The sequence below is a fragment of the Anoplolepis gracilipes genome, chromosome 12 (assembly GCF_047496725.1).
Source record: "Anoplolepis gracilipes chromosome 12, ASM4749672v1, whole genome shotgun sequence".
Lineage (NCBI taxonomy): Eukaryota > Metazoa > Arthropoda > Insecta > Hymenoptera > Formicidae > Anoplolepis > Anoplolepis gracilipes.
Window position 1 is genome coordinate 10,496,413 of NC_132981.1, and position 22,143 is coordinate 10,518,555.

Here is a 22,143-nt window from a genome sequence, read left to right on the forward strand (position 1 = left end):
TTACGCTGGTCTGACAAAAGTTGGACACTGAATATGTTCACAAAAATGCAGAAAAACTAACTTTTCCATTTTACCCCATTAAACAGAATGAAAACACAAACGAGTTATTTTAATTACAGTATAATACAACCGCTTGACAAATGAATAATAAATGTGATTTATAAGCAATATACGAATAAATAATACATATTTTTTGCCGATTATTGAACGAATATTGAATGTAGAGTGAAAAATGCAATAAAGGCACGAAATTTTAGTTAAATGTGCTGCGAGCATAATAATGTCATAAATTATATTGTACATCATATTGTACATTAAATTTGGAATGTAATAAGCTCACTTTTAGCAATTTCGAATTTTATTGCTCATTAAGACATACATACATATATACATATATACATATATACATGTAAGTTATATAATTCCTGAAGCTATATGTATTGCTGTTATACTCGTAAATTATCTGTTTCGGATAAATTCTATCAATTGTTCAATAAAAAGCTTCGAATAATGGCCAGATATCAAGCAAAATTGCAAAGCTTGAAAGACAATCGATACCATTTTATTTCTTCTGGCCGTAGAAGAAAATGTAATATGTACCAATATAGCTTATCGATATTTCTATCGAAACACAGAGAATTTCTCATTGGTTATATGTACATATATATTCTTTTTTATTTTCCGATATTAACAATAAAATTTTCGACTTTTTTCACAAATTTAACTAACAGATAAAAAAGTTGTAGAATATTTGCACAACTATCAATTTCTCCAGAACCTTCGTTCAATATTTTACTTTGTAATAGATATTAGAAGAATTAAAAAAAATTTTATTATTTTGAAAACAAATAAAGAGACAGCGTAAAAATAAGCGCGATACTTCTGAAAATTTTGTATCCGTCTGTCTGCAAAATATTTTAGACACTTTTCATTAAGTGGAAAGTGTCAAATAGGAAACTTGGTAGCGACCGGAAAGTATTTTTTTTAAGCTGTCTCTTTTTGCGCTCGGTAATGTGTAGACAGATAGCACGAGAGCATGCAATAACTCACGGTTCTTAATGTTTAAGTATCCTGTATCATCCTGTTTAATATCCTTTTTTTGGATACGTAACACCGATAAATAACACTCGAGAACATCTGCCGCGGATACGAAGAATAGTTTTTCGTTGAATCGCGAAAAAATATATCCTCGTAAATTGCATTCAGAATAAAGGGGATCAAACACAATGATATCTATATACCAGCAATCGTCTTTTTAGCTAATCGAATTATTTGCTCTCGAAAACTGCACGGCTGGTTGACTGTTCGTCGATCGAATAATGTCAGTATATACTCGGACCGACCGACCCCCGTGAGTCTCTTTTGTGTAATCGGCTAGGCTGATTACGAATTTCCGCGTCGAGTTAATTAATTAGCCGGCATTAATTACAGCCATACAAGAATAATTGTTTTTTCCCTGCGCCGACATAATAGCGCAGAATCGTCCATCCTGGGGCTCCCTGCGCAACCGCCGTTCCCGGCCCCGTCGACGGCACTACCCGCGTGTTCTTAACGGTGAGTTTCAATTTCCTGGCCACGGGTCACCGCCCTTGCAATTCCGGAAGAACGAAACCGGGACGCGCTCAGCCTGCCGGAGCGCGCGCGAGCCCAGGAACAAATGAAATATGCAGAACGCTTCTGCTTCGCGATCCGCAGCTCACGGTGATGGCGATGGGCGCGCGGGGTGCGGAACCGGTAAGGAGGGGTTAATTGCAAGGAAATAAGATAAAACAGACGGGAAGCGTTTCGTCGAGACGCTGGAAAATTTATACGAGACGTAGGGACGTAGGGACGTAGGGTTTTAAAGAGACACCTCTGAGTTCGTATCCCGGCGGGACGGACGTCGAAATAAATGAGGATACGCCGCATACTTTACAAATTCCGAATTACCACCCTCGGGAGTAAAACCTGTGGTTAAATTCTCGTGACCTCCGTTATTCTTGGAAATATCTTGACATTTCATCTCGCCGTGTGTCCCTTGGAATCGATCTCGTTGGAGACATATGAACGATTCGCTTCCGATGCTATTTAAGTGTTTGGAGATTGACGTTAATGATGGTTTTTCAAGAGCGTCGAGTGTTATAATTTTGTCCTATAAACGACAAATTAAAGTTTGCTTTTTTTTTACAAAATTTTATTAAATTCTTTAATAGAAGCTATTGAGATATAATTATTTTAAAATATAAATAATTAAAGAAATGTCGAGACTATTTTTTCAATTTTAATCTCATCTCGATCAGAGCTTGCATAATACATAAAACCTTTCTCTCTTTGAAAAAAAATATTCTGTGTGTTATCTTGCGATATTCTTATATCACTGATTCATCAGCTTATCCTTTGAAGGTACACCGATTGAAAAAAAAGTTGATATAAAAAGCAATAAAAAATTCCACAAAGCTTACCGTTAATAAGTTATCCTCATCCTGTGCGTTCTTTGTGATAGCAAGCCAGTAGCGATAGAGATTGCCTCGTATATTCCGTGTCTACCGTAAAGCTGTCAATTTATATCCATCGTCTGTCGGCGTGTCTGTCTGTGCGCGATTGCGAATTTGATAGAGCTCGTCAAATTCCGATATCGTCGATTGAAATTAATATATTCTGAAATTCTGTTTTCGATATAAGCCGCACCTCTATTGGAAGTCGTACAACTTATTATAATGCAACATAGGTGTATAATCCAACGTGCGTTTGATATACACGTATGCAACTGTAAAATCGGTGACAATGGAAATAAAGGGGCTGCGATACGACAGCACTTCTCTTCCGCATATGCGTAAGGTACGTAAGAAAAACTGTAGCCGGTTATGGTTCAATCACGTCGCTTCGACGATATCAGACCGGATTAATACGTCCCGTCGGTTCCCGTACGCACGGCAGGTGTGCTGGAGATGAAAAACACTTGATTACAAAAGAATTTGCATTTTTATTACAGTGACGTACGTATATGTTACAGTACACAGTGTGTAACGACACGCATATACATAGACCTCGCACCGCGTTCGAGAGCTCTCGTTCCATCTTTTTTCCTTGGCCGGGAAGGCCAAGTTGCCTTCTTCTCAGAAGCGTCGTTTCGGTAATGCGATAATGAACCATCACATCGGATACGTCGAGCTTACGTTCTCGCAGCTCATTGTTTTGTAATGATTTTTCCTAACGAGCTCGCTGGATATCGCATTGCCTCGATCATTATATGTCATCCTTGTCGAAGCGCATCACGTTGAATCATCGAACTCTCGCGAGTCGAGTTAAAAATTCCTCCGCAGTAAACGCGATATTTCGTTGCGATATTGCGGCAACGCAACTTCAATAATCGCATTGGCCATTGGCGATATCGAGCGAGTATCAATCTATGTCGACCTACATGGAATTTCGAGAAAAAAAAAAAAAAAAAAACAAGATACTCCATCCACGCGTTATTCATCGTTAATGCGAAATGCGTCGTTATCGATACAACGATAAAAGTTCTGATAGACCCATCTCGTTGGGGTTCTCCTTGGAAAATCGGGGAGAAAATCGTCGCGCCGATGCTAATTCAACTACTATTGTTTCGCTATTTATAAGAGATCATCAGAATTTTCACGATAATAAATCTGTGACATCCTTAACCACAGATTATATGTATATAATTTCTCGATACGTATGTATCTATGTATATACAATTGTCACGTATTTCACGCATATTTATAGATTCTAAACGATCCTCCGTCAATGGAACGTCACCTTGAAACTTCCAATAATTCTTCAGTGAAGGCTAGCATTCAGAGACAAATATTTGACCCAGAAAGCAAAGGTAAAAGTTCGTACTCCCTACACACAATCTGGTGTTTAATTTTATATCCGACCTATTTGCGCGCTTATCTTCTGCAAGCATTAACAAAATATGTATTTTTGTATTTTTAACTAAACGTGTTACCTCCGCGTTGAAAATGCCAAGAATTCATTTACATTCATCGCAAATAATTAATAATAAAAGGATCGTTGCTTTTAACGACGCGTTGTAACTAGTTCGCCCTTTAGTGCGTCAAAATGCTAATTCGCAAGAGTGGGAAATATCTTTTCTGAAAAATTTACATTTTTTTTTTTTTACATCTTTTACCCCCTCGTCGCTGAAGAATCCGGAAGTCGTGCCATCGATCGTACACGAAGAGGTGAACAATTTTTCCCGTCCCTTCATCTTCCTGACGATTCGCGTCAGCCCAATCGGAAATTGATGGTACCGTCATCGCGAGCGTTTATCGCGAAATGGTATGCCATTTCGCGAGATCGGCTTGTGGTGACGTTCTAAACGCGCGTGGTTTGCCGAGCCATTAAGAAAACACAATAGCCACTTCATACCCTTGCCCGTCACACCATTCCCATCTCCATCCGGTGACTGGATGATATGTAATAACGCAAGTGTTCAATCGTAAATCGTTCGGCAAATGCGCGTCACCTGTATATTATACACGGAAACGAAAGTCTACATATGGTTTTACATGGTCGTTTTACAGTCTTTTGGGAGCACGCGAAATCGTGGGCTTCATATATATATATATATATACACTCTTGAAAATTTCATATTTCTTGAAAAAGACAGAGCATTATTCTACAAAGATGCGCGAAGGGGGCTTTCCTCCTTCGATGTACTGTTCATCGTCCGTAAACTGGATCGATTTTTCGCTAGATGAAATGGTATTCGTATTTTCATATTCAAGCTAGTCTCTTGTATTTATTTGACGTCGATATATTTTATGTATATTTTTCACATTTTCATTTTCTCGACGCGCAGCTTTGACTCATAGAGATCGCGCGTATTGATTTTGACATTCTACATATATTATTTTGAAAATACCAATTTAACAGAAAGAAATTTCTTCAAGCAGAATTCGATCATGCTTGGCTGAACTTATTGTAATTCAATTCTCGATATACGATATATATGGAGAGGTACTTTAATACATCTTGTCTTGTTCAAAATTTATAAGATTTTTTTTTTTTTCCGAGTATACACGAGAGAGATAGAAAATTGTGCACATTTATGGTTTACATCACTTGTACGTTAACGAAACCAATTTCCTGTTTGATGTACAACACACTCACATCCGTCCGATTGCGCGCGCTCGTCCAATATGACGTCTCGACGTGAAATGATTAAAACTACTTGGAACGAAATTCAGACTCGTAGAAAATTGCTTTATAAAATGCTCCGTTTGCTTAATAAAGATCTCATTCGCGCGCGCATTCTCACGTACATGCTCACTCACTGTTGCGGATTCGCCTCAACTCTCTTCGTTGCCGTTAACTTGATTTGCAGTAATAATGTTTCTCGGGAATAAAACGGCCGAACGCGCTTCTCTCAAGCATTCTATATAGTTTAGCACCCTCTCGGTGCGTATCACTTGAGCGCACAACACCACTAATCGCGAATAGTTGCTCAAATTTCGTAAAACAGTTCGGCGTCGTGTCGAAAATTCGACACACAGTTTGAGATCATTTGGCGTGTAAACTCGAAACTTCCGCGAGTCGGGGAGCCCTTCGAACCAGCAAACACGCTCGAATCCATCGATTATTGCTCACACGTTCGAAACCTCCACGAGTCGGGAGTTCCGTGGCTTTTCTCATACGTTTAACGTAGTATTGCTGATAAAGTTGGGATGTTGGCCATCCTGGCTAGTTTGCCTGGCAGCGGCGTGACCGGCTTCGCCGCTTTGTATGCTAAAGTGCCGATACGATATGTATTCGGGCGGTATCGGCTGTTGCTCTCTCTTGACTGCCTCTCGTTGTTTTTTCACCTTGAGATAGCCCAGCACGGACACCAGTAGAAGGAAGACGACGAAGCCCATGCAACAGCCGACTATCAAGCCGAGCCGTCTCGTGAGGAAACTGCTGACGCTACCGACATCGCCCATAGCCGAGCCGTCGCTGCTAATTATCGCATCCGGCGCGTCCAACGTCTTCACCTCGGTACAACGGCTAGTCGTGGAATCCTTCATCTGCGGGCTCGGCGTCGACGCGAGTATCTCGATCTGCGTGAAATTCAGCTGCTCGATCGGCCCGTCCTCCGTCCGCGACGTCATCCAATTACCGAGACCGAACACGCAGATCAAGTAACGAGTGTTCGACGACAGCTTCGACAGTTTCACCGAGCGTGCGCTGGGCTCGAGTATTTTGGCACGTACCTGTGGAATTTAGGGCAGTCAAAATCATGCCCGTGTCTTTGACATTTTTTTCAATAAAGTAAATTAAATGATAACATTTTTATATTAATAAATATTAATAAATAATATTCATCAATTATTTATACGAGTCTTTAGCTTTACCTCTCTTTATATCATCATTTAGCACATTAACGTTTTTCTCAACTACTTTGACGAAAATATTTTTATATATCGCCCTGTTGAAATAATGAAAGCTAAATTCTTTCTCGCGAGATAACGAGCGCGTAGAGATTGCCAGTGTGTCGCTATTATCCGGCAATTAATAAAAATGGATAAATTCGCGCATTTTCTTCGAAATGGTGAAAATACTTAATCCGGAACGTTGCGCCAGTTTTTTGCACGGTCGCGCGCGCGCGCGCGCGATCGATCAGCCGGGACGGTGTCGGATGTGACGACACGTTTTTGCAAGGGATGAGTTAGAGCCTCGTCGAGGGAGGCGGAGAGCGAGAGAGCATCCAGGCTTTTACTATCGATTGAATCAAGCCGTTTTACACTTTACACGCGCCCGCTCCACCCTCTCGATTTATGCCTCCCTCTTCCGCTTTGTATCTCACGTTCGCTTTTTAGCGACGGCATCGCCGCGATACACAATGAGAGAGAGTGTCTGCGTATTCTAGTACCTCGTCAACATTGTCCAGGGCGTGATAGGCCACCTGATAGCCGCGCAAGCTGGAGTGATTCCTGCTCTGCCACGACACCAGTACGGAGAATGGCTGGATGTCCTGAATCGCCAATTTCAATATCAAAGGCGCGGAGCAGAAGGCGCGCGGGTCCAAATCCAGGAATACAAGTCCACGTAGCTCCGGCGGCTGCTCGCATCTCAACAGACCACTGTCCACGTCGTTCATTCTCAGTCCGCCACCGCGATTCCGGCCCATCCCGCCGCCGACCAGCTTCTGATGATCGCGCAGCCATTCCCACAGTTCCTGGGAGTCGCAGTCGCAATGCAGCGGATTTTCTATACGCGAATTTAATGACCATAATTATCTTGGAAAAGAGAGTTTTACGATGTCTACAAGTGGCATATTACAGTCTTTAAGCGATCGTTAGCGCGAGTATATTTGGGATTTAAAAAAAAAAAAAAAAAAGTTTTTCACGTTAAGTCACGAGAGTTTTGATGGTTATAAAGATCAAACATTTGAATTTGCCGTAAATATCCCGACTTTTATTACAATGTGAATTATACCGCGATGTTATAGTCGTCTCTACGACGTCTCTAGGACGTTTTGTAACGTGGCTTTGTGTGGTCTTATCGTGTCCTCGACATCGAGGAGTTCCGCGAGTATAACTACCTGCGCGATTATTTTCAACCGAATCAAACTCGCTCGCATGCGAAGACACATCGGAGAATTTTGCATGCAACCAATCATCTTACCGGCTGTGATTGTTATTGTCGAGTAAAAGATAACATGATCCATGTGAATGGCACATGTGGTATACATGAATAATATTGTTGAACGTAAAGAAACTTTTCCGTGTTAACTCAAGAAACAGCCATATAACGCAATCTCTCCAAGTGTGTATGCAAATATTTTAAATGTCAAAAAACTTGCCTTCACGTTATCTTCTAAAAAATAAGAAAATAAAAATTATATATTGTACATAAAAGAAAATACATCGTATACATTTTAAAAATACTGTATATAATTTTTCGTAATTATCTTTGATAATTAAAACGTCAGCTTAAGGTAGAGTTTCACAAAAGTAACGGATTAAAATCGCTCGGGGCACTTAAATAAAGTAATAAATCGTACTCACCCTCGGCCCGTAAACTCCGTATTTGCGTTTCGAGAGGTCGAAAGGCATTCAGTGGTAAGTTTGCTAAGTAGTTTCTACTTAGATCTAAAATCCTGAGCTTTTTCAGCGGCTTGAATGCGTCCGGCGAGATGGACGATATCCAGTTTCCATAGAGGTGCAACTCGGCTAGACTCTCCAGATGCTGAAACGTGCTCCTTCCCACTCCGCTTATCTGATTGTACGAGAGATCGAGCACTTGCAAAGCCTTCAGGTCAGGCGGGAAGTCTTCGAGCTCTTTCAAATGATTGTGCGTGAGATTCAGAAGTCTGAGGTGTTCCAGTCCCCTCAGTCTTTCCTGCGGCAGCAGCTCAAGCTCGTTGACACTGAGATCCAACGTCAATAAATTCGGAAGATTTCGAAACGCGCTGGGCGACACCCTGGCTATCATATTGCTACCCATAAAGAGATGCATCAACGCGGGAAATGCCTCAAAGTCCTGGCTAGTAACTATAGTTAAATTTGTCCCGGAGATATGAATTTCTTGTAGTGCCGGATACTTCGCCTCTGAGCTAATCTCGTGTATTCTCACAAGAGGATTAGCCGTGACGTTCAGCCAGGCTAAACTGGGTAGATTTTGCGCCGTAAGCGCTACGGCGGGTATTTGCCGGAACTTATTAGCCGCCAGCTCGATTTTCCGCAGCATATTTGAACGCGCAAAAAAATTGGCCGGAAGAGCCTTTAGATGATTGTGGCTCAGATCGACGGATATTAAACGAGAGAAATTAACGGCAGCGAAGCCATTGAGTGACGTGATATAATTGCCGCGTAAATCGAGCTCCCGTAAACTGATCAATCCGTTCAGTCGCGACATATCCACGTGAGAAAGAACGTTGTTGGCTAGAGAAAGAAATTCTATCGTGGTAGCGTTCGCGAACACATCGTACGGTACTTCTTGGAATCTGTTGCCGTCGAGTTTGACTTCCTTGAGAGCTTCCAGGCCCAAGAACAACGTCGCTGGTAGTAACTTAAGTAGATTGTTACTGAGCAATAGCTTTCCTAGATTCTTGTTCTTCGAGAATATCTCGGCCGATATTATGTCTATCTGCGACGACTCCATCGCCAGATGCTGAAGAGACGGTAAACCGTCCAAGGAATTCGCGTTGATTTGACTGAAATTGTTGTACGAGATTCTTAACACTCTTAATCCTGGTATATCTAGGCGATCTAACGCCATGGCAGTGAAATGATTGTGTTCGAGATTCAGCTCGTAGAGATTGTTCAATCCGCGAAAGGCACCGCTCTCGATCACGCTGACGGTGCAATTCTTCAGGTTGAGCGTTCTAATCGGTAGCCCCTCCTGGAAGATCTTGTCGTGCAACACGTTAAGATGATTATTAGCCAGATCGAGGACTCGCAGTCTTTTAAGAGCCGTCAAGGCGTAAGGATCCAGGCGACGTAGACCATTGTCTTGCAGATAGAGCTCCTCGAGTTCGTGGAGCTCCGAGAATGTTTTTACCGTCACGTGACTCAGCCGATTCATACTGAGCTCGAGGAACTTGAGAGCCTGCATCGGTTTGAAGGCGGTGTCTTCGATTCGCGAGATGGAATTGTTTGTGAGATACAGGCGCTCGACTAGCAACAGGTCCCGAAATAATGGAGCTTGAAGACGCGTCAGCCTATTGTGTCCGAGCCACATGATCCTGACCGAGGCCTGACCTCGTAACGAATCGTTGTGTAAGACGCCGAGTCCATTGTTGTCCAGTTGAATGGAAACCAAGGAGCTACCGCTGTTTTCACCGACGTCGTTTGACACTTGAAACACATCGCCAAGCACCGCTAGAAGATTACCCTGCAGATTCACGTGTTGCAGACTGTGCAAGGATCTCAGTGCGCCCGTCTCCATGTCCGTGATGGCGTTGTTTTGTAGATGCAGTTCGAGAAGCGAGGGTAACGGCGCGAATACGCCGCGCCTCACCTCGGTGATCTGATTATCTTGCAGTCGTAATTCGCGCAGCTGCTTCGCCTTGGCAAATGTGCCTACTTCGAGTTCGCGGATATTGTTGCCGTCCAACGAGAGCGTCGAGAGATTCTCGCAATGTTCGAGAAAGTCACGCGGCACCTTCTCGATGTAATTTCCGCTCAGATGTAGCTGCGCTAATTGACCAAGCGTCACCAGACCACGCGCATCGATCCTTCTAATGGCATTTTGTTGAAGATAAACGACCGAGAGACTCGTACTACCGGCGAACGTCTCCGCCGGTATCTCAAGAATGTTGTTTTCCGCGAGGAAGAGTTCCTTCAGTTCCGGCAATCTTGAGAATACCCCCCTGATATAGTGTATGTGATTGTGGCTGAGATCGATCGACCTTAGCTTTTGATTGGCACGGAAGGTAGCCACATCAAGAAACACGATTTTGTTGTGGCTGAGATCTATCGACTCGAGACCGATCAACGATATAAAGGCATCCTTGTCGACCGACTCGACCGCGTTGTAATAAAGGGAGAGTGTCTTTAAGGACGGACAGCAGCGAAAGCAATTGAGCGGAATGTCCTTGAAATTGTTGCTACTGAGATCGAGGAAGTTTAAGGCGATTAGCCTGGAATAGCCGTCCTCCGGGAGCTGAGATATCTCATTCCACGCGAGCCTCAAGGACGTGAGATGCTCTAATCTTCTTAAGGAGGTCATAGGGAACACTCTGATCTTGTTCTCCGCCAGATCTAAATCCTTTAAAGTAGTCTCGAGACCGGCAAAGGCGTATTCCGAAATTTTCATGATTTGATTACCCTTCAGGTTTAGTTTAATTAACGAGAGCCCATAGAAACTGAAGCTAGGTAGCTCGTAAACAAGGTTAGCCTCCAGATCCAATGCTTTGAGTAGGCGCAGTATGGCTATAGCCTTTTGAGGTACGTGAGGTAGTCGGCCGGATACGAGTGCCAAGGATTCCAGGCTTTTGCTCAGTCGTTCGAAAGCATCCTCGCTTATTTCGCGGATCGCGGAATGTGATATTTGCAAATGCCTAATTTGCGAGCCCGCTGGGAAAGCCGCGCATCGTAATTCCTCCACTTTTCGATCCAATTCGTACACGCTCAATGATTGAACGAGCGCTCCTGAAAAAAATCATCCAATACTTTGCTTAAAGTCATTAATATAAATTTTAAATATATACCTACATGAGAATAAAAACTAAAATTCTTTTTTATTACTTACATTAGCTTACTTTTTTATCAGATATAAAATACTTGATCGACTATGTGTCGATAAAAAATGATTAAATAATTCCTTTATTTTTAAATATTTAAATATTTATGCAATGAGAATTCTTGTGTTATTAAAAATAGAACAAAATCTGTAATATTTAAAAACGTAATCGAATTGAATACATTTATATATGATAAGTCAATATTTCAATGTAAGATCGAAGAAATTGATAAATGATTTAATAAAAGATTAAAGAAATTAATATATGAGAGAATTTAAGAAATTAATGTAGTCGGATTAATTAAAAATATTTTCTACTTTAATTGACACTATATATATATATATATATTTAAACTATAATTAAAAATTCTCCAGAATATTTATATATTCTTTTAAATTCAAGAATGTGTAAATGTGAAAATATACATATAATTACATTTTACAAGATATATATTAAATTATAAAATTTTTGGATATATTCAAAGTCAAATTTGAAGCTACCTGTTGTGATTTAAGGGGTAAAAAAAATAAAAGTTAAGAATATATCAGTTCATTGACCATTTGCACGGAATACTGAATGGTCTCTCGTGTTTTGTCCTTTTTATTTGGAGAGCCACAGCTGTTTTCTGCTAGTACACTGTTACTGCAATCTACGGACAGTAGCTGTTTCTACTTATGTATGCGGAAGGGGAATACATGTTCTCCGGTGATCCCCGCTTTTTGCGTGTTGTATAGTGGACGGTTACCTTCCTCGCCAGCGGCATGTATCACGCCGGACAAAGCGTTCCTGAGGGACTCCTCGGTAGCACCTGCGCACTCCAGGAACAGACCGCCGTTTTCAAAGTTGTAACACGGGCAGCCGGGTATTGTATCTGGTGGCGGACACTTGGCGGCCCTCGCTTCCTGCGCTGCCATACAGGCCGCCAATATCACCGAGTAGATGATGCGGAAACTGTCCCGACGGTGATTCCGCCGATTGTCACGTTCTCTGCACGATGGGGTCGACGTTTGTCGCCACTTTCGTCTCGTTCGCGGCCTCGTCGTCCACATATTATTATTATCGCACCGCTTCGTTCCCGGCTCGTCCCGATTCGTTCATCGTTTCTCGCACCGACACTCACGGATTTCACCGCCGCGGATACACTGCGAACAATGCGAAAAAATTTAATTACAACAGACACGAGAACAAAAAAATTTGTTATCTTTTTCGTGTATGTACGATTCAATTTTCTTTCATATTCGAATATTAATATCCTCGAAATTCATATTCAGAAGATTAACTAGAAATGCGTTTGATAATTTGGACAGTACAATTTAATCTGAATTTTTATCAATGTAAGGCAGATTTTAAATTTAAACTACGTATATATCAACTTTAATGTCAGTTACATCTTGTACCAATTCTCGACAGTAATCTTATGAACTGGAAAAATGACTAAGAATACTGGTAGAGAGAAAAAGATCTATAAAACGTGGATAAAAAAAAAATTAATATTTTATTTTTGTTAAATATATATTTTTTATATCAATTAATAAAAATATTAATATATATTCAAATATTTAAAAATTTATAATTTTCAAACTCGTTTGACCGATCTTTCAAATATCAAAATAATATTATATTTAAATTATTTATTAAAAACCTGTTACCGTTCCTTCAAATAAATAGCTGTAGCAGATTTATCTCTTTTTTTATTCAATTATTATAAAAAAAGATTATAAATTCTAGTTTTACGTGTTTTCTTTTTAGTTAAAAGTGCAAACGCCGTAACTTGTGCTTTGCGTATATTTTGTTCTACGGGAAAATATGATCATACGATTTTCAACGAACGACAAAATATATACATGTACGCGTACTTCTCAGACAAACCTCAATTTACAGCAAGGGGGAAGGTCAGATCCCGCGAGACCCGAAAAGCCGACGGGTAACATTCTTATATAGAAAAAAAAAGTCAACAGGGTCGTTGGTCAACCGGGCTAGTCTCAATGTCTCGTTCAAGGGATACCGATTCCGAAGATCATCCTGCGACGGTCGTAATTTAATGTCCCCAGTAAATCTTCGTGGCTCGGGGATGCTGTCGCATACCCGCGTGACCCGTTACGAGATCGGAAAAATATGACCGGATTGGACTGTTGCCAGATGGTGTCTTAAGATGCTTGGTTGCGACAAGGGGGAAGGAAGGTTACGTATATAGGGGACATGATCGGGGAATACGAAGTGGTAAATGGGCGTCGATTTCCTTGGTGTACTACACCGCGTGCACAAGCCCGTCATTCTTCGAATAACTTTGTTAGGGTCGTGCTTACAGCACGAGGGGTAACGTTAGGTCAATGGCTGCATCGAAGTAGAAAAATCAATATGCTTGCAACTCCTGTATGTCAGGGGGGGATTTTATTTTTTAATCTGTTTGCGCTTATCGTTGTCTCTACTTAGGTATACCTTGTAAAATTCCATCCGTTCTAGGGATCGTTGGATATTTTCTCGTTCGCATCCTCATTAATTAATTCGCCAGATTTTCACGGCAGATATGCAACGCATTATTTCTGTTGAAATTAAGGTAGTTAATTAAATTCTGTACTAATTAGGTGACAGGCTAATTACCGTTTATATTACTTTGTTAAATGATATAAAGCTCTAGTTCCTAGTTGTTGAAAAAAAAAAAAAAACAATAAATATGAAAAAGTAGTCGAGTTGCAAAATGTCACTAATGTTAATATATATGTATTTTATATTATTATTAAAAATATTTTATATTAACAATATATAATATATTGTAAATATATTACATGTAAAATATATATTTAACTGAAAACTATTTTAGGGATTAAATCTCATTACTTAGGAATTAGATCTCAAAGTTAAGGTATTATATCCTCTGGCAATTTGTAATGCGAGTAACACAGTCGGTTGATAAAGGCTTGAATTTGCTTTGCCATGAAAATAGGACAGAGTTTAATTACGCGTTACGTAAAGTCTTAATTTACGAAAAACTTGCAAGTGATAATAGAAAGAGAGGCACGAAATAAAATGCTTGCTGCGCTATTACTTTGAAACTAGGTGAGCTTACGTGTCATTATAAATTCCAAGGGGTACGCATATTTTTGCGTAATATATTGGATTGGATCGTAAAGTCGAACTTTGTCGTTTGCAAGCACGAAAGTTGTTCCGCGCTATAACTCCGAGAAGCTTCTGCCGTTGCTCTTGTTTCTGAACCGAGAAATCTTTCGTGCACTCGACATTTTACTCTCGAAAGACTGGCGCAATATTTGCATAGTGTTACGTAATGGTTCGACAGGTTTGAAAATCTATTGAAGAAACAGGTGCAGCTACTTTCCTTCCATTACATGTCAGGAATGTATTTTAAAAATTACTTTTATCAATAGAGTATATACGCGTTTATAAAATAAATCTGTAATATACTGCATCTACCATATAAATTTTTCTTCATATTTTAAATAAAAATTTCTATTTCATTATACACTTTAACTATATTTACATATATATATATATATATATATATATATATATCGCGCTTTCTGTAAATTCAAAATTAGCTTTAAAGTACTAAAGCTGAAATATATTGCGACTAGTATTGCGATGTAAAGTACTTGTTAAAGTTGTTGATAAAATAATTTTAAATATTAAATTCGAATAAAAGTTTCCACAATTTATATCCGTGCGCTTGCATAATTATAAATTTCAAATCGGATCCACAAAGTTTTCGCAAAAGCTGTAAAAGAGATTTATATTTGAATTCTCGCGATGCTTTCAAAGTTTTTCGAGAAACACCTCGGAAGGCTTTCTCTCCTTTTACGCACGTCGTTCGCACGTCGTCGCACGCACGGCTGGGCATTTCCGCCCTCGATTCGTTCGCTTACTCGAACGTTGTCCCGAAACGTTGTGAAGCGGTTACGTCGCGTCGCGTCGCCACTTCGGAATCGGCGCCGGCGTTACGTTCCAACAGATTCCGCATCGGGGAGATGCAACGAGTCGAGCGGCGTTTCCGGCGCGGCCGTTCGAGAGACGCGGCCCTAACGTTTCCCAGGCCGGAACGTTCTGGTCCATTACCGCCACAACGAAATTGAATTTCCTCGGGACGGCGGTGCGGCTTGACGCCGCGCGCAAGCCCGGATTAAATCGTTGCGGCTGCCGAGCAAACCGCGGCCACTAATGAAGCGTACCGCGTTGAATTTAAAAGATTTTCCTCCACCCCCCCTCCCCCCCTCCCCCCGCGCTGTGAGGTCGAGGGCAACGAGAATTCGCGTCCTCGCGCGAAATTGCAGTCAAGCGACTCTTTCCTCTTTCATTTCCCCCCTTCGTTTCTCTCTCTTTTCTGGACTACGTCTTAAAGAGAGAAGGCGAGGGGGTGAAAGAAGCGTGGTTGGCAAGGGATGTACCTATGCGTACGGCTCTCTTCGTACCCCTCTCTCTCTTTCTCTCTCTCTCTCTCTCTCTCGCCCACTTAGGAGAGGACGCCTAACGAGCTTCCCGACCACCGGAGTGCTTTGCAGTTGTTCACCTATTTAAATAAGAACCGCCGATGGTAATGAGAATGCAAATAGCGCGACACACCCTTACGCGAGCTTCGTCTCACACGCCGTGGAATAATAAAAAGGTAAGCGTCGCGGTGAGTATACTTGTATCGCAAGCTTCAACCACCCTTATATAAGATCGTATATGGATACGTCTGCAGCGTCAGTTGCGAGCGTCGCGTTTTCTTGCTTGTTGAATTATCCGGAATCTACAGTCTAAAATTAAAGCACGAGATAGAGAATATTTAATAAGTTTGCTCGATTGAGAGATATATTTCTGTGTGGATGTATTACAAAGATAGACGTTGCACGTTCATTATTAAAAAAATAATATCGCGTTCGGTAACGCATCTTTACGATTTCTCTGTTTTCGAGAGAAACGTCAAAATTTCCGTCGTCAGATCAAAAAATAAATTTAAAAAAATGAAACTATAGATTTACGGTCGTAGAGAGCTTGACGTAATAATAACGCGAAAGATTTTCAAAAAGAGTCACAAGAAAGTTTTTCAAAATGCCATGTCGCGCACGTAATTGATATTAATAGAATAGATTTTTTTTAGACTTTAATTTTTTTTATCACAAAAAAAATTTTATCTCGATTTTTTTCTCTTACACAAGATGGTTGTTTCTTTCTTAATGTTTGATATATTATTTGTTATTTTCCATTTTTTGTTATTCTATTTCTACTCGAAATTTGTTTTCAAGTTTGTAATTAAATTTCTACGTGAATTTTGTATTTCTATCTGTGTCTGTAATATTAATAAGTAGATCTCATTTTATAGAAAGAGAAAGAAAAAAATCGCAATAATAATTCATGTACTGCGCCAGCTATAAAATTCTAAATAATTCTATTTCTACTTGAAATTCCTGTAATCTCCTTTCTGTAATTCTGTAAATCTTGTTATATTTCTGTTTTTTTTTTTTCCTATAATATCAATCCGTAAATCTGGTTTTATAAAGAAAAAAAAAAGAAAAGAAGATGATTTAAGTGGCTAATAAATAATGTGCTATTTCTAGAGATATATTTTCCTCCATGCAATCGTAGTTTTGTTCATGTTTTCGAAGGGACAGCCAGGAATTATCTTATCTAGTAACGTAAAAGTAAACTTACGTAACTGAAAACGCGAAGCCGTGATACACCGACGAAAGCGCGACGAAGTAGATCCGTTTTATGAGTTCTAGGGTCATCATGAAATAACATCGTTGAGATCGTTTAATAACTTGTACTTCACCGAGTTCTGTTCCACCGGCGGGGCGCATCGAGGCAATATCGTGCAATTTCTGCCCGCGGAAATAAAATGCTTCCCTTCCGAGAGCTTACCGACTTTAATCGTGCTTCTGTGTCGATCACGCTCCGTAATCTGTGTGATGGAAATCCTTCCGAAACGACCGACGTTAAATCTCTAATTTATCGATCTATCGTTAAAAATAGAGTCGCGTACGTATACGGAACGTAGGAGAGATGCAGACCTATTTACGTGCCTCACATAAACTTACGTTTTATCTCGAAATCACGTGTAACGAATAGCGTATAATAAACAGTGCTGCCGAAAACATCTGACAAGTTTTGCCGAGCAGAAGGTTTTTAAGCGCAAGACGTTTTAACGTCAATCTGCTTTTATTTCTAGGGAACGATAATCTATGATAAACTTGGCTCTTAAAGAAATCAAGTGCTAATGCTAATTGTTTCAAGTTAAAGACAAACTTTCTGCCGATCGGTTTTATATCGACTTTAGATTAACATTAATTTTGTCTGAAACTTTTTAGTCGTAACGTAATATTGCAAAGTGAAAAGATATCTCCTGTAAACAAAAATTGGATTTTATATATTCTGGAAAATGTAAAATATCTTAGAAAATATAAAACTAATCTGCGTAAAATAATACAAATAATTCAAATTATTCAAATATTATAGATCTGTTATCTTACATAACGCAAATAAGTTTTCCATTAATTTTGTTGCATCAATGCAAATTTTATCTTAATTCTATGAAACATTATGCGATACTTTTTTTTTATCTGGAATATAGAGCGATAACATTGCGATACAAAAATATTATTTTTCTGTTTTACATTTTTAGAACATAACACACTTTTAGTATAATTTTTTTTTCATAGCTAATCGATATACAATATTTAATACAACAACACTAGCATAGATTGATATTTGAGTGCATACGTTATATCGAAAGCGTATTTTTAAGTTGAAAAACACTATTGTTGATTTAACCTCTTTGGTTAAACGAATCAGAGAAATCCTTGCAAAATTGCGCGAAACGATAATCCTTTTTTTCAATCAAATTTCATTTCGGATTTCAAACTTGGTGAATTTTCCGTTAAACCGCGTCCCTCAATTAAGAAGTCCATCATGAATTTCTGACGAGGTAATTTATTTCGAGTGGAAAATATAAGTGACGTCGAAAATAATTTACTTCGAGGAATTCACGGCTAATGTAAGTAAGAGTTAAAGTTTGAATGGTCCTCACGCAGCTGGTATTTCGGTTGATCGCTGCCACTTGTCATTTTTTCCTCAAAAAAAAAAAAAGAAACAAAAAAAATTACGTATACCATAGTCACATACATTGCATCGAATTCATCGTATTTCAGTGCAAATATGTTAAAGAATTTTTAACAAACGACACCTACCTAGTTTTTGTCTCGAGAAATTGTGTCTGAGATCTTTTCCCCACAATCGACGAAAGGATTGAAGATCAACGGTACGTCCTCGAGTCCGGTCACGAATACGATAGATGGACTTTCAGTGGGAAATAAAAGTGCGGAAAACGTTAAATCGCGACACGTCGTAATCCGTTACGGGCTGCTGGTTTTAAGGCGTTCACAAACCTGCTTGGAGTACAAAACAGCGGGCAAAACATCAACAGCGTATAGTCCCGAACAGACTCCTTTGCGGTATCGCTCTCGAGATAAGATGACATGCAACTAAAACGCATAACAGCATGAAACGTTGGATGCATCTTCAAAGGAAACTTAACCTTGTTGACCTGACAAAAAACTTCTTGACGGTATAATTAGTACATGGCGCGTGAAACAGCTCTTAGCAGAGCATCCGGACTGCAGATAAGATTTCATTAGCCGTAATTAGCTTTACAAGCTTTAAAGGCTAATTACCATAAGGATTAAACGACAAACCTTTTCTTGTTCTATTTGCCGATATGTAAATATATCGGGGAGCTTGTATATACTTCGAGCGAGAAAAAGAGAGAAGGAGAGTACGACAAAAATATTTTATAATATTATACAAATATATTATTGTAATATATTCGCGCGATATGTCTATCGACATTTATAATGAACGTTTTTATATTTCTCCCAATCCAAAATCTTATATAAATTAAATTTTATACAAACCTTTATACTTGTAATACAGCTTCAATTATATTTTTCCTTATTTAATCATTTTTTATGATTAAATAAGGAAAAATATGAACAAACATGAAAAAAATGTATATTTTTCTGTAAAGTGGTTATTAGCGATATCTCTTTGTGCATTCACACACATAACAAAAAGATGCGACAAAAAGGCATAAAGTTATATCTCTGGCTCTTGCGAATGAGAAAATTTAAATCGGAACATTTTATCTCACATGCTTCTTCTTGGCGTATAAACGCCATGCACTGTTGAAAATTTTGAAATAGTCCGTGAGAAATACGTAAATAGTACTTTCGAGATTTATATTCATGAAATAAACTAGTAGAGACATATAGGATACAGGCGCTAAATCATTGTAAAATGTAAAATGTAACAGAAAAAGGAGCTTTTTATCAATTTTTCTTGTATTATTATCAACTTATAAACTTGATAGAATTTTATATATTTGTTCTAAATAAATTTATAATTTAAAGTATAACTTTAAATGTAATTGATTTTAAATATTCTTTTAAATCTTCTTTTTTAAATTACTCTTATTTTCCTATAGTGTCGATATTATAAATATTATTATTAAATTATTAAATACTATTTTGCTCCTAATATAAAGTATTTATAAAATATAAATTTAGAATAATTAAAAAAGAATAAATATTTTTATTTTACATTATATTGCAATATACATCACATTCTACTAAAATAAATTCTAGAGAAATTCCTTTTTGTGTGTTTCTCTTATACAAGAATTATTTTTATTTTTACATCAAAATAACGGATGAGTTCATGTCCGAGTAAGACAAATGAGAATATGCTGAAAGGCAAAGAAACATCAGACATATTGTCTATAATGTTGAACATACATTTCAAGATGTAGTTCTTAAAAAAGCTTTATTTACGTCACGTATAAAATGTAAAAAGTTTAGAGTTAATATTTTTGATGACGTAAACTTTCCAAAACTTTATAAATATATCATTACACATTTATACAAATAACTGATATTTTTGCATTCATGATCCATTTGCATTTGCCAAAATAATGATATAAGTAGCATACAACTGTATTGTAGATATTCCTTTCTAATTGTTTTCTTTTTTTATTAAAAATTAATTCCGCATCATGATATATAACTATTATCATAAAAGATAATAACATCATACGATTGTATATATATATATATATGTGTATAATGTCGCGAAAAGAAAAATTTCTGTATCTTGTCATATCTTGCTGCCATCCTCGTCTACCTATTAAACCTTGATACTTATCAATAATAAAAAGCGGTTATCAGGATGCGATATATTAAATTATCTATGAGTATATTTATATAATAATCACGCCAACAATATTGCTTGTATAATGTATATAAAAATATTTTAATCACGGTAAAATTGCATCAATAATCCTAAATCTTTTTAATATATTTTATACATATTTTACATTATGATATTGCAATATTCCTACCGGATATCAATTATCATAAATCATAATTGTTACTATTTATGACATCAACAATAAAACCAACGACACAATGAAACAGTGACTTACATATTAATATAGCGATAATATTAACGTACATAGGGATTGAGATACAATATTTCTAAGCTTTACTTTAAAGCGCGATACATTCAGATAAGTTAAACATGCAGCGACATCATTTCCCTTCATATTCGTCGGATGCAGTAATTACTACGTAGTGTAATCAAAGCGGTCATCTTCGAGATTACTCGTATACTTGTACTTTCCCATGAGTAGGAAATGAAAGCACGTCTCTGTTGATCGAGGAAAGTTCGGATACGAGTTAAATCGAGAGAACATACACGGATATACATATAGAGAGACTGGGCGATCGCGCAATATAATCCGGTAAGCGGTGAGTTTTATTAAGCGGTATAACTTTCGCGTTTCATCGTTATATATCAGATGTGAGCGCATGGGATGAGCGAAATTCGGTTTAGGAAAAGAGGTTCGGTGCGAATTTCGCGATTCCGATCGGGCATGAAAGCCGGCCGATGCGATGGCGATGGGACGATCCAATCTGCTTGTAAAAGCAGAAACGCCGCGAGGTCCGGTTCTCTCTCGTAAATCCGAGTCGGAGCCGGAGCCGGAGCCGGAGCCGCAATCTCGATGGATTACGTACACTCCGCTGCTATTTTACAATGCGATAGGGAGGTGAACTCGAAAAGGGATACCCTTGCGACTGGCTAAGTCTATGGACGTATGTGTGAACCTTTCTCGCCTTCGTCACCGTCGTGTCTTGACAATAAATTTCAAACCTCCTGACGGCCGTCGAAAACATATTTCCCTCGCTAGCCCGCAACGTTAACCGCGAAACCGTGGCAAGGGTGACGATCGCTTTCCCAACGCGAGCACGTAATGCGGATATAAAGTTGTCGCGGAGTTAATAAGACGTCGGAGATAATAACACGTGTGTCGGACGAGAATTTCGCCACGGAATAGCTGGGCACGTTACGTTAAGACGCGCGTTAATGCAGAAACGACAAACGCTCCTCGCAAGCACAAGAGCTTCGTTTTACCATGTTTTCGGTATGTTACTCCGAGTGTCGCACTCTGTTTCGGAACTTTTACCTTTGTGTCTGGCTGAAATTCGGTTTTGTCGCGAAAAAAGAACTCGTTCCGTGAGTGATTGTAATAAAAGTCTGTGTGACGTGGTGTAGCTCGCGTCTCTCGACAATGAGATGACAAGGCTCTACATGTGAGCCCATTGTTATTACAGGAATATACGTTTTCCTGTTTATGTGTCGCGCATCAAGGAGTGCGGAGAATTTAAATTTGTATTTAAGAACCTTTTGTTTAAAATTATTATGAAAAAATATGATAAATCGAAAAAAATTTTTATTTCTTAGTTATAAATTTTTTCTCTATTTTTTCGAATATTTTTCTAGAAATAGTTAACATATTAAACGCAATATAATCACTTATTTTTTTTAATGATATACATTTTGTAATAGTTTCTAAAAACAGTCTGTACACTTTTATTTTTATTGCCCGAATTCATAAGCACTATCTCGATAATTTATTAGAAATAAAA

At 38.7% G+C, this 22,143-nt stretch overlaps 1 protein-coding gene across 5 annotated transcripts in view; it reads right to left on the reverse strand.

The window, feature by feature from the left end:
* Window positions 1-449: 449 nt before the first annotated feature.
* The window catches only part of LOC140671980 (uncharacterized), a 167,040-nt gene continuing 145,346 nt past the window's right edge, over window positions 450-22,143 (reverse strand). For all 5 annotated transcript variants that reach the window (XM_072903766.1, XM_072903767.1, XM_072903762.1 and 2 more), the window contains 4 exons: window positions 11,919-12,315; window positions 7,995-11,081; window positions 6,857-7,194; window positions 450-6,197 (listed from right to left, as the gene is read on the reverse strand). In XM_072903766.1, the coding sequence (XP_072759867.1) occupies window positions 5,637-6,197; window positions 6,857-7,194; window positions 7,995-11,081; window positions 11,919-12,222 (4,290 nt within the window). In that variant the 5' untranslated portion in view covers window positions 12,223-12,315 and the 3' untranslated portion in view covers window positions 450-5,636. The remainder of the gene's footprint in view (window positions 6,198-6,856; window positions 7,195-7,994; window positions 11,082-11,918; window positions 12,316-22,143) is intronic.